This window comes from Bos mutus, chromosome 5, assembly GCF_027580195.1.
Source record: "Bos mutus isolate GX-2022 chromosome 5, NWIPB_WYAK_1.1, whole genome shotgun sequence".
Taxonomy (NCBI): domain Eukaryota; kingdom Metazoa; phylum Chordata; class Mammalia; order Artiodactyla; family Bovidae; genus Bos; species Bos mutus.
Window position 1 is genome coordinate 64,855,964 of NC_091621.1, and position 13,910 is coordinate 64,869,873.

Sequence of the window (13,910 nt, forward strand, 5' to 3'; positions counted from 1 at the left end):
TCATTTATCCTTTCAAATTTATTAATTAAAAAATATTTGCTTTATTATTAGCTGTGTGTTAGGAAATATGCTGAAGGGATCCACAAAGAACTAACACAGCCCTCACTCTTATTAAATCAATACAAAGTAGATTAAAAGTACAAAACCAGTTCAATACAATTTTTAATGTACAGCCACTCAGAAAACATCTATTGCAAAGATCAAAAATTTAAATACTTAATAGAACTAGACACATAAATAAAAAGTGCCCTGGGTATTAAAACACACACACACACACACACACACACACAGCCTTCCTAGGCTATTTCCCCCCACTTTTCATAAAGATATGGATACTACAGAGTTATTTCTTTTCTTCAAGAAATGCAAAAGCACAATAATAACTAACAATGCAAAATCAGCTTCAGTGTCAGCAAGAGAAGAATCGGTGGAGGCTGGGTCTTGTCTGAGATCACACTAACATCTTGTGTGATGAGATCACACACAACATCTTAAAGGGGTGATGCTGTAAACACTAGTGGTAAAGACTTCCTGCCTATGCCTATGGGGGAGACGTAAGAGATGTGAGTTCAATCCTTGGGTCAGGAAGATCCCCTGGAGAAGGAAATGGCAATCCATTCCTGTATCCTTGCCTGGAAAATCCCATGGACAGAAGAGTCTGGCTGGCTACAGTCCATGGAGTCGCAAAGGGTTGGACACGACTGAAACAATTTAGCATGCGTAAACCTGGAAGAATTTCATCTCCATGTTGCTAGATATTCCACTTACTTTCAAAAGGAACTTAGAAATTAGAATTTTCATGTAAAACTCCATATTTCATGGTGTTGGCTTAGAATTAAAAACAAACACACAAACCCAAAGTTTGCCAAGGGTAACAGCTTGGTGGGTCAGATTGAGTCTGTGTTTTTCAACCAGTTTGTAATCTCACTGGATCTTTCTGCTCAAAAATTCTGAAAGATGATTTATTCAGCTTTATAACAAGATACTTTTGAAAATTTCACCAAATTATAATTGGTAGAGACTTCAAAAGCTGTATGTGAAGAAAGAATCCTTTCAGTTGGATTTATTGTACTTGTAACTTGACAGGCAAATGTCATCTTTGTTAGTTTAATATAATCTGATAAATTGTGTAAATGATGGTATCAAAGATTGTTTCTATCCCTGGTTCCTAAGAACAGTGTATTGCCTAATAAAACAAAGTGTCTAACAATCTTCTAAAAAAAATTTTTTTTTTCTTTTCTTTATTTTTTTGGTCATATAGCTTGGCTTGCGGGATCTTAGTCCTCCAACCAGGAACTGAACCCAGGCCCCTGGCAGTGCAAGTGTGGAGTCCTAACCACTGGATTGTCAGGGAACTCTTTAATTATTTCATGAAGGAATATCATGCACAACTGTATTACTTGCACTTGGCATAATTTCAAAAGGTGCAATTCACAAAGACTATGATATCAATGGTGCTCCCATGAAGTTTACAGTTTTTTTTTTAATTAATGGTATAGAATGACCCTCTTCTCTAATAATTGCAGAAGTCCCTTGAACAGACCGAATAGATCTGGCTGCTCTTTGCCAACTTATTTTACAGGTATAGTCCAAAGAAATTGAGCAACTTTTCTGATGTCAAAAATGTAAATCAACCGAATCTTTATCCACAGTCCTTAAGGAGGCATGGAAAAAAATGATAAACTGATTCTTCACTTCCTGGTTTGAAAAACACTTTCACAGATACCTTTTCTTTGCCAGTTAAATCTCAGTGCATTGGTAATGGAGCACTGGAGACAGAGTGACTCATCATCTGGAGTTTTCTCTTCATTATTCCACTAAAAATGCATTTATCTGAATTGTCTAAGGTTATCAGTACAAGTATATAATTTCCATCATTTCCAATAAAGCTATTTAAATTTCCTCATTTCTGAATAATATCACCTTCTCATGTTTTGATCACCTAATCCACTATTTTCACACTTAACATGAGCATCTATTTTATCACATAAACATGTGTGTATAGTCTCTTTATTTTCATCTCTTCCTACTTCATATTGTACTCTTAATGCAGTACTTCCCATTATACTTTCTAATTTACCCTTGTTATTTTGACATCTCCTGTAAACCTACAATATCCAATATAGTAGTCACAGGAACATGTGTCTATAAAATTTAAAGTTGTCTTTGTTTAGTCACTAAGTCGTGCCTGACTCTTTTGCAACCCCGTGGATTGTATCCTCCCCAGTTCCTCTGTCTGTGGGATTTCCCAGGTAAGAATACTAGAGTGGGTAGCGATTTCCTCCTCCAGAGGAGCTTTCTGAACCAGGGATGGAACCCACGTCTCCTGCATTGACAGGCAGACTCTTTACCATCTGAGCCACCAGGGAAGCCCAAATTTATAGTGCGCAAAATTAAAAATTCAGTTCCTTTGTCATACCACATACACTTCAAATACTCGATAGCCACATGTGACTAGAAGTTACTATATTATCTAGTACAGGTATGGAGTATTTTTATTATCACAGAAAGGCCTATTGGACTTGTGTATACTAATTAGCCATCTGTTTTTCCTCAGCTCATGCTTTTTTTCTTCTTGAATTTTTCTCAGGCTACATGAAGGTGGTTTCTTATCCAAATACTGCTTCTGTATAATTTAAAATATGATGACAATGATGTTGCACCTTTGATCTTATAGAGAGACTTCAACTGCAAGGGTTCAATTCAGAATATACCTCCCCTCAAGCAGTGGTATTGGCCTAATAGGAGGAATACTACATCTTAACATATTTTGTTTGTTTGTTTGTTTCCAATACATTTTAACATGTCTCACTTTTTTCTCCATTTGCCCAAAACAGTAGATTTATCTAAACACTAACAGTAATTTAATTATTCTTAGATCTATTGACAATTTTAGTCATTAAAAGGAGAAATGATAAGAAAAATATTGCCTCTGCCAATGATAGTTTGATCTTGAGGAACTTTCTAAAGCAATAAGTATATAAGAGGGCCATAATATTTGAACTAATGCAAATGAATGAAAAAATCAGTATTGCCCTTAATGCTTAATTACTTGGTGACAGCTGAGGCTTTTGAACTTTTCATGAACTTTTAATATGAATTAGGGGTTAGTCATAATGTTCAAGCCTCAATGAGATTCATCAACTAAAATATACTTAGGATGAAGGAATTTTTTTTATAAAACATAACTCCCTGTAGGCTAATTTTTAGAAAAGCATGAAATTATAGTAACTGGGCAGAAAACTTACACTTGTAAAAACAAAATATATTTCACACACTGGAAAAATAAGTTGATATACTGGCATTTGTCTCTTAAGAAATTAAGTTTTAAAAATCACCCTCTTTAAGAAGATTTAGTTTAAAAATTCATTAAGCCTTTTAGGCTTTTACCCTTTAATACAATTTTCTCAAAAAATGAACTTAAAAAACAAAAAAAAAGAAAATGAAGAAAATGCCATAAAACAGTTACCAGTCAGAGAACCAAACAAAGAAAAGTGGTCAGTATGATACAGTTATGATGGAGAATAGTACATGGTTTTAAGGGTTTTGAGTCATAAACCATCAGATTTTATGAAGTTCAGTTTTTCATCCACTCATTGATTACAAATACAAGTGTGTTATAGAAGAATTGGTAGAGTACCTGCCTCCTTAGTGGATATGCAAGAGCTTAGAGTACACCTTTATGTCACTGTGAAACTTCTGTGTAAATGTCAACCTATTTAAAAAGATTGGCGAAGGCAAAACGTTTTTTTACAGCCAACACTTACCGTGGAGTACAGAGAAGAAGTGCTGGAGACCAGTGATAATGAAGAGCCATGAACTGAAGAAAGCAAAAAAGAACAAGAGGTAAAATAATGATTTCTGTTCAGAACCCCCAGGCCTTTACTGAAAAATGAAGAATGGGTGGTTAAGGAAAAAAAAATTGCATAAGAATCTGAGGACAAGCCTGCTGTTAATTTTTAGAGATCCAAAGGTTGAGCCATGGAAAGGTTCCATACTTGTCCCCTAAAGTACTTCCTCCATCACGTACAGAGAAGAATTGACAAATGCAAGCCCTTCTAGTACGCCAGGCACATATTGCAAACCAGAGCAAGCTCTCACACAATAATTAATCCGAAAATCAAGGACATCTTAAGTTACTATGAAAGTGTAAACTTATAAAAAAATTTATGTATTTTATTCTATTTCATTTTTTATACAACACAGGTTGATTTTCAGTATTTTTCTCCATATACGTTCAGGGAAATAAGCTATTTCAACATTATCTGTGATGAGCTTATTATACTCATTTAAATGAAGTATGGTTTCTTCATAATTTTAGTAATAGAAAAGTACTTATTTCAAGGAGGTGTCTCTTAGAAATTAAGAGTGGAAATTTTATACTGTCTTTTGGGGAGGTGTAGAAAAATATCATCTTGATCAGTTAACAGAATGATTTATTACTTCTGCAAGTCCAAGGTGTTAAGCTCAAAGGAGGATACAATTGTGCTTAATTATACTTGTAGAAAAGTTCTTCCTCTTTTCATGGGATAATATACAGTTATTTCTGCTTATTCATCCATTAAAGAAACATTAGTTGGGTACACACAATGTGACAGGCGCTTGCTAGATGCTGGGACTATAACACTGAATGTCACAATTCTCAGAGCTCAAAAAGAAATAGAAATACATGTGACTAAAAACAAAATCACAACGGGGCCACATAGATACTATCGAGAGCAATGTACTGGGTACTAAGCAAGCCCCAGGGGCGCTCACACCTGGTCTGGAGAGGTCTAGGAGAGCAGGTGGGATGATAATAAAGCAATGAATTTGAGAGCTATAAGGTCAGATTATTTATCCACATAAAGGAAGGCCAGAATTTCCAAGCATATAAACAGTATTCTCTCTGCCAGGGAAACACCATAGAAAGCCATGAGCATGTTTAGTACATCATTTTTCCAGTATTTTTTTTTTTTATAAAAGGCCTATCTGTGAAGAGAGAGGTAGAACCATTTTAGAAATGCAACGACTTTACATTTCAGCTTTGTTATATTTTGTCTACATCTGCAGCTATCAGGAGGCTCTCAGGGTAGAATTCACTATCTGTCACAGTGAATTCAGTGGTTTGGTTAATATCGCAAAAGGCAGTGGCAACTGCAGTCAACTGATTTAGTAATCACCTGGTAAATAAACATACTACAACGATGACCTGAAGACCATCAATTTTCGCAGCTGCCTCAATTTTAGTCAGAAGATGCTTTAAATAAGAAGGTAGGAAGGGAAAAAATAAAGGAACAGAATTGCTCTTTACTGTGTTTTCATCCTTAGAAATTACAGACGCAGAAATCGGATGTAACAAAATTATGAAACTTTCTCAAGTTTATACCACAAAGAGACAGATGACCAGTATGTTTCAAGATCGAGTCTTTTCTGTTATAGAAACTTACTAAGCTCAGGATAGTATAGCTGACTGCCTCTGATTTTATTCTAAGGAATTTGGACTTCAATGTTTACCTTTGTTTTATTCTTAATGAAAAGTGCTTTATAAAATATGTGTCAAAACCAATACAATATTGTAAAGTAATTAACCTCCAATTAAAATAAATAAATTTATATAAAAAATAAAATGGGTGTCACAATTTTACTTTGTGAGCATTTAAAAATAAATTCATTAAATCAAAGAGGAAAATCTCTCAAATATTATTATCAAATTTCACATTTGGGGTTATACAGTTTAGAAAATTATATACCCTGGAAAATCAATTAAGCCTCTTGAGCTTTTCAAAGAGTATTTGTTATAAAGTGCTCATGTAGAATTTTACAATGATAAAGACACTTATTAGGTCAGGTGAGAATTTTAATGTGACAGATAAAGGAAATATAACTTATAAAGCAAAATGTAGGTGTATTAGGAATTCTTAAATGATATGATAATAAAAACTAACACCAGAGGGAGTTTCTGAGAATAAACGTTGGCAGCATGTGGTTGTTTCATATGAGGATTTTTTTCTGGTTTATGTATCTTTTGTGGTTTTTAACCAACTTGTCAAATGAAACATTCACTTTGATATTTGGCAAACCAAAGCAAATAGTCTCTAAAATTGCCCAGGTTTGTGTAGGAGGACACGAGATTTATTCTGAACTGTTCTATAGCCAAGTATTAATCTAAACTATGTCTGTCATATTTCCAAATGCATAAAGAAACAGAAGGTAATACAGACTAAAATGTCTTCAAGTTTCAGGGCTCCCGAAATGGAACTAGCCTACTTGATTTACTCTTGAAGGCATCCTTTTGACATGAGTGATATGATAGCTTTCAGGTCTGAGTTAACCAGCTTCATCCTTATTTCCCCCACGCCTACCTTCTTCCATGCTGTCCCTGAATGAGCCTGAATGACTGATGGCCCGTGGCCTCTCCTCCAGAGACGTGGCGCTCCCACAAAGCTGGGAGTCGTCATAGAGATCGAAGGACGAGTCTTGGGCTGGGATGCTGTTTGAGCGCATCATGCTGGGCCCAGGAAGGTTAAACTGAGAAAGATTGGTTGGGCTCACTGGAAAACAAAGTGCACACAGCCCATTATTCCGGGGCTTGGAATTTTGCCTCTGAAATTTTCAATAGCAGTTACAGTGGAGTCCCTCTTTTCTCTAGCACTTTCATGGGAAGCAGCATGTCAATTTCTAAAGCAATATTAAACAAAACCATCAAGTCACCTCTACTGTTTTTTCCTTGAAATGATATGGTATTTTCTGCTGCCCATTATGAAGAAAAAATTGTCTTCCTAGAGTCTGAACATTTATTTTTCGAGAAAAAGAAATCTAAATTTTCTAGGAAAACGTGTACGAAGCTTCCAACCAAAGACTTTCAGTCAGTTTGAGTTCTAAATTTTTGTCAGTTCATAATCAGAACCATCACTATTGTCAGAGTTAGGTTATAATAAAGAAAAATAAAAATGAAATATAATGTAAGGTACATGGTTATCCACAGCTCATTGTGACGTTAATCACTTAAAACTACTTTCCATTGTATCTAAGATGAGAACGTCACAGTGAGACTGTCAAAAGTCACAAACTTGTATTTCTCAAGCAATACCTTAAGTCTGTAATTTGAAACATGAATTTATTTACCCAGTGCCTACTGCCAAATAGTCCTAATAACATTCAAGTTTTTAGGCCAACTAATTGTCATTAATTTAAAGAAATATGTGGTTGACTGAATTGGAAAACAATATTGCTTTAAATTTGGAATAAAAGCAAAACAGAAAAATTAAGATATATATTTATCATAAATGCTAATAATTAAGAAATACAAGTTGTTATAGACATATGAGGAAGCAGGCAGGAGACATTTAAGATATGAAAAGAATGGCTGAGTACTTTCAAAATCTTGGAGAATTTATGTCTTTTGCTTAGAACTGGTCTGATAAATTTTCAAAACTTGCTATTTCTTTTCTTTGACATAGGCACTACATTTCTTAATGTAATTGCTGAATCTCAGAACAATGTAAAATATGGGGCATATATACTATGATATCTTTAGAAGACTGTCTCTTATTTGCCAGGTACTATGCTGGAAATTTTACAGGTATTAAGGAATCTGATAGAGCTAGTTGTGAACTGAAGTAAAATAAGACCAAGAAAAGTAACTTAAGACTTAGAATTATATCTATGTGTGCATATGTGACATATAATAATGAAAGAAAGAAACTTTGGATTTGCAAAGTCCCCAATCCACTGGAAGAAGGGAAGAAAGGGTGGAAAGTAGGGGGGCGGGAGAAAGGAGAGAGAGAGTAGAAGTTAAAGAAAGATCTTTCAGGTACATTCCTTCAGTCAGCAGTGACAAGTCAGTGATTGCTAAAGACAACCAACAGATACCCCAAAGGACATTCTGGATTCGAATGTGTGTGTTTAAGGTGTCTGGACGGGAGTAAATCTTACTATCTTAGGTTCACAGTATGAACTGACTTTTTGCTAAATGAATGAGGTACTGAATACATTTGCAAGTGCACCATTTTAATACATATATATATATAGAGAGAGAGGTTAGAAACACACTTCATTCACTGACTTTGTGCAAATTCTTACAAAATGGTTGCAGATATATCCAGGTAAAGTCTCCTTATGTAATTTCAAAACATAACATTTAGCTCATTCAAAATGAAATAGTAATGAGGACTAGGACAGATTTCAAAAGGAATGGTTTGGAGTGAGAAGGATGGGACAAATTGAGAGAGTAGCACTGACATATATACACTACTGCTGCTGCTGCTAAGTCGCTTCCATAGTGTCTGACTCTGTGCGACCCCATAGATGGCAGCCCACCAGGCTCCCCCGTCCCTGGGATTTTCCAGACAAGAACACTGGAGTGGGTTGCCATTTCCTTCTCTAATGCATGAAAGTGAAAAGTGAAAGTGAAGTCGCTCAGCGGTGTCTGACTCTTAGCGACCCCATGGACTGCAGCCTACCAGGCTCCTCCGTCCATGGGATTTTCCAGGCAAGAGTACTGGAGTGGGGTGCCATTGCCTTCTCCGCATAGATACACTATCATGTGTAAAATAGCTAGCTAGGGGAAAGTTGTTGTAGAGGAGAAGGCTCAGCTCAGTGCTCTGTGGTGACCTAGACGGGTGGGATGGGGGTGACTAGGAGGAAGGCTCAAGAGGGAGGGTATGCATGTACACATGTAATCGACTTACTTTGTTGTACAGCAGAAACACAGCGTTATAAAGCAGTTATACTCTGATGTTAAAAATGACATAGGGATAGTAGCTGGCTTTGGGGGAAGCATGGATTGTGGCTGGGTTGCTAGATGGGTGGAAGGGAATTTCTGAGGTGTTGAGAATGTCCCGTCTTGACCAGAATGAGAGCTGCATGCATGTTCACTTGGAAATATTCATTAAACTGTGCTTTATATTTTAAAAATAAAAGGAATATGGGTATTTAGAAGCATTTCTGATAGTTTCTCCATTGGAAATATATTCATTCTATTTAAGAATGTTCAGTTAGTTAAATCTATAGCAGGTTTGCTTTTTTGTTACCATGGTTGAATAGAAAGATCAATATAGCAAGATCTCTGGTTTCAAGAGTGACCTCTAGAGGAGGTGACTGAGAGGTAGACAAATTAACAACATAAAAGAGACAGAGAAAAGCTATGTAATAGGAGACAAAAGTATGATGGACAGAGAATTTCTGTAATGGGACACAAATTAGTACAGGGCATCTAGTGGTAGCTTTACTTTCTACTTGCTTTAGGCAAATATTTCCATATCTACCCTTCAGTTTCTTCATAAATTAAAAAAAAAAAAGGAAATAAATGGACTCTAAGATCCATTTAAAGCCAGGGAACATGTAAACATTTCTAATAAGCAAGATATAGGTGTGACAAGATATTATGGAAAAAGAGGGCTACTGGCTTTGCCTTAAATTATATATCATACTAACATCACTGTTTTTATTAAATTATATGTTGATTAAATTATATGTGATGATCTGAGAACAGGAACTGACAGAAAGATGGAGTGGGTTTTTAAATACAGCAAGTGACTCCAGACTTTGCTGCCGTAGACATGTTAGCTAATGAGTTTATGATATTTTTCTAATAAAAGCTGTCATATGCAACCTACTTTTATTTTTTAAAATCTGGGAATATAACTATGAACTAGGTGGAGATTCAGAAAATGTTTATTTGATCATTTAAAGAACTTTAAAAGTGGAATATATCTAGATATAGGTAGTTTGTCATTGGTGGGTTTAGAGAAGCTAGAGCTGTCACAGGAACCTGCATAACAGATTCAAATTGAATCAGATGTAGGTTTCTTCCAACTGTGAGATCCTACTCTTCCTTGAGTATAGAAGAAAAGGCTTAATCCTGAATGGCTTAAGGGTGAATATGGAGAGGGAGTAGAAGGGCATTCAAGGTGTAGGGAGCTTTGGGAGTAAATGCAAAGAAACTTCCCATACAAAGGTATTTAAACATCACTCTATGTGAAAGTGAAAGTCACTCAATCCTGTCTGACTCTTTGCGACCCCATGGACAGTAGCCTGCCAGCCTCCTTTGTCCATGGAATTCTCCAGGCCAGAATACTGGTGTGGGTAGCCATTCCTTTCTCCAGGGATTGAAGCCAGGTCTCTCGCATTGCAGATGGATTCTTTACTGTCTGATCCCATCAAATATGTAGACTTTGAAAGTGACATGTTGATAGTAATGCTTCTACAGGGTAACCCTTGAGGCAAGGTGAAAAAGAATCTGAGCAACTGTCATCACCCATGGGACTATGACAATGTCTCACTAGGTTATGGGATGCCTCACAAGGACTGTGACCAATAGTAAATAAAATTGTATCCAATAATAATCTGTTTATGTAAGTTATATTCTGTAATGCTTTCTTGGAGAGGAATGATTTCTATTATAGCTATCATGCCAGAAACCATATACAAACCAGAGCTGACTTCGGCAGTAGCTCACAGTAGTCTACTAATAATTACATAATCGTAGTGACCTTAAATTTCTAATGTTTATTTTTTATATGTGATTTTTACAGTAATATCTCCACAAATTTTATATACAATATTAATATTTTTAGTGGGTAAGAATAAAAAGCATGGTTACTGCAACTCTTAAGTGTTTGTAATAATCACTTATCTTAGTGATTATTCAAAAAAATGATCAAATTGAAAACAAGTGATTACTAAAGTAAAATGTAGAACAATGCTACCCATATTCAAGTTACAGTGTTACATTGGATATATTTTTAAAATTTAATAATAAAGCAATTTTTACTTATGATTGCATTTTAATAGTATCCGCTCTCTTGCCTAATAAATGTAAGTTCCAGTGGTCTGGAAACACAACCAAAAGTCTTCAAAAGCAATTTTCATGGTTTTGAAACTAGTTATTTTGTCTTTGCTTGTAAAATGATACAGCATATCTGATATGAACCCACATACCCACTTATAAAATACAGGAGGCACATACAAGTGTGTGGATATGTATGGGAAGAACTTCCTTCATAAGTCCCAGTGCGTGAACACTTTGAGAGGTATGAAAGTAGAGATAGTAAGATCTATTTGAAACCTACTGCAATTCTCTGCTAGTGTAAGACATCTCTTTCTAATAAAAACGATGATGTAGCAGAGTCTACCAAGTCTGATACTCTATCTCTCGTCTCTTTGCACATGTTCGTCATTCCTTACAATATAACCTAAGTATTATGAATCTATTTAATACATGAGAAAATTGAAGTTAAATGACTGCTAATATCAGACACAGTAAGTAGTGAGTTTTTTCCTTCTCAACAAAAAATGGGATTGATTGAATCAAAATAATAACAATGGAAAAATAATGGAGTAAGGATTCACATATTCAGATTAACGTCAATTAATGAAAAGATTGACAGGAGGGAGCCGTGAGATACCCAGCAAATTCAGCAAACTAGGTGACATGGGTTTGATTTCAATATTGTGCAATATCAGATTTTGTTTCATATGTCTATGACTCTACAAAAACATTTCCATTTCATTTTTTGAAATCAAAGTTTTAAGCTTCCTGTTGCTTTTTATAAGTACAACTCAAAAGTAAAAGTTTTACCATCCTTCGCCATTATGGGACAAAGAAATCTCATCACTGTGTAGGTTCATCAGTAAAAATTTGGTGTTGGATATACATTCACTAGTATGTATAGAACGATAACCTAAATAACTGTTTTTCATTGTCATAATCTCTATAGCAAAACAGTTATAATAGAAGAGAAATAGCCTTGACTATCCCAGCAGGGGGCAAGTTTGAAAAGTCCAAATTATTAAAGAATTTGGACATTCTCCAAATGTCTATTCTCCAGAATATTGGAGATTCTCCAATAATGGACATTCTCCAGAATGTACTATTCATTCTGTTGGTCTATCATTACACAAAAAACCTCAAGTGAAAAAAATAATGTGACTATTTTATACATGACTTTATAGAAGAGACATCTATTTTTAAAAGCAATGGATCTGTTCAATGATAACTGGCATATTCAGGCTTTCATTATTTTGTCACATTCCCTTGTGTTTTCTGTGATGTTTGTGCAAATAATTTTATATTTTGTAAAAAGTTATGCTAAACACAAAGTAATCCAGTGGTTCAAATAATCATTTCTTTTCATTGCCTTCATCCAAAAATGTTCACAGGGTATTATCTTAATAGGAATTCTCATATGCATTTTAAGGAGAGTTTTAACTTTAAAATGAAGATGTGACTATGGAGTCATGGAATTATATTTTTTCTTCTTCTTAATTATTTCTATTTTCTTTTTCTTCTACAAAATGATAATTAATTTTCTTATAAGAATTAAAAAATTTAAACAGAAAAGAAGGAGGGGTTTTACTGGTTTCTAAGAGGACTCTGAGAAAACTCCTAGGTTTAAGGTCAGGTGTTCTGGCATCAGTTACTATCTCTGCCCCTTAAGATTAGTGATTTTTTTTTTTTTTAAGTCAAAAAAATCTCTTTTTGCCTCTGGATCTTAGGATATAAAATAACAACAGTATTAACTATGTCAACTGGTTGTCATGAGAAATAAACTGTGTAATGCTTGGGAATTATTTGGGGGGTTGTAAATGTACAAATAAAAGGCAATGTTAAGGTGTCTATCCTTTTTAAATTAGCAATCCTTGTGAACGTATCCCAGGGTTCCTGGGAGAGTAGATGGTAAAAGGAACAAGATGAAATGGATGGTTTAGAAGATTTTACCCAAGTTGGAAAAGTGATATTTTCCTGTTGCAGAAGATGACATGGCAGAAGGGGACACCAGGGGTGACTGGTTGCCAGTATCCTGCAGCCCTCCAGTAGAATGGGAGCGTAACCACTCTTTGCCTTCCTCTTGGTTGGCCTGCCGAGACGATGGGGTGTATCTGCAAAACAGCACAGCTAAGACACTTCAGCACATCTGCAAGGGCAAGGCAATATCAGGACGAGAAAACAACTGAGAGGAGCTTACTATTCAGACTGAACAACATTCTCAAACAGATTGAATTTAATTATAATTGCTTAGTTCTTCCAGATGATTTGACACCATCTGTTTGAATCTCACAGGAAAAAAAAATAAAGGATTTTGAAAAGAAAATTATGTTCCTGTGAGATATTTGGTTGAAAATCATAAGCAACGAGCAGACAGCCAGGTTAATTGAGAAGGGCACAAAGCATGGTGTTTAGAAGGGCGTGAAGAGGGTGAAAACAGAAAGTAAATATGGTAGACAGTAGTTGTCCAGAGCCAAAGGAATTGGAGGGATGGTCACAATAAGACACAGGAAGCAGAACACAAAAGACAGATCTTTTTTAAAGGAAAGGGAAAACATTTATTTGGTTAAAAATGCCACTTGACACCATGTCTGGATTTTTTTTGTTTTTAATGGAAAGAGAAATAAACTTCCTTTATTAGAAAATAAATTTCTGGAACAAAATCTTAAAATGGAATATTTACAAACTGTTTGCTCTTGCTAAGAAACTGGAGAGAAGGAAGATAATAGATAAAGATCTAATAGGCCAGTATTCACTTTCGCCAGAGTAAGTAAATTCTTAGTTCCAAATAGCAGTCAACTTATCATGTTCATATAGTATCATATCTCTAGTAATAGTTCATTCCATATCTTCTCATTAGATAGAAGTGTACAGTAAAAGATAGCCATGCATTAAATTTTCATTTTATATTTTTTATGAACTTAATAATTATTTTGATATTATTATGAAATATACTAATTTATGTCTGTACTGATTTGATAGATATCAGCACTTCTGAAAAACAGGAAAAAAAGCTCTTCTGAGTTTTTACCAGAAGGATTTCTTAAAAATTATCCCTTAATTACACTATTTGTCCTCTGATGATGAAAATAACTTTTCTTTGATTCAAATTAGAGCATCCTTCAATCTTTCAACATTCATTTGGCCACATGTGCAGACT

General features: G+C 35.0%; 1 protein-coding gene across 2 annotated transcripts in view; it reads right to left on the bottom strand.

Moving 5' to 3' along the window:
• NAV3 (neuron navigator 3) overlaps positions 1 to 13,910 on the bottom strand; it is an 893,105-nt gene that overhangs the window by 79,238 nt on the left and 799,957 nt on the right. For both annotated transcript variants that reach the window (XM_070370975.1, XM_005889180.3), the window contains 3 exons: positions 12,704 to 12,864; positions 6,345 to 6,533; positions 3,768 to 3,820 (listed from right to left, as the gene is read on the bottom strand). In XM_070370975.1, the coding sequence (XP_070227076.1) occupies positions 3,768 to 3,820; positions 6,345 to 6,533; positions 12,704 to 12,864 (403 nt within the window). The remainder of the gene's footprint in view (positions 1 to 3,767; positions 3,821 to 6,344; positions 6,534 to 12,703; positions 12,865 to 13,910) is intronic.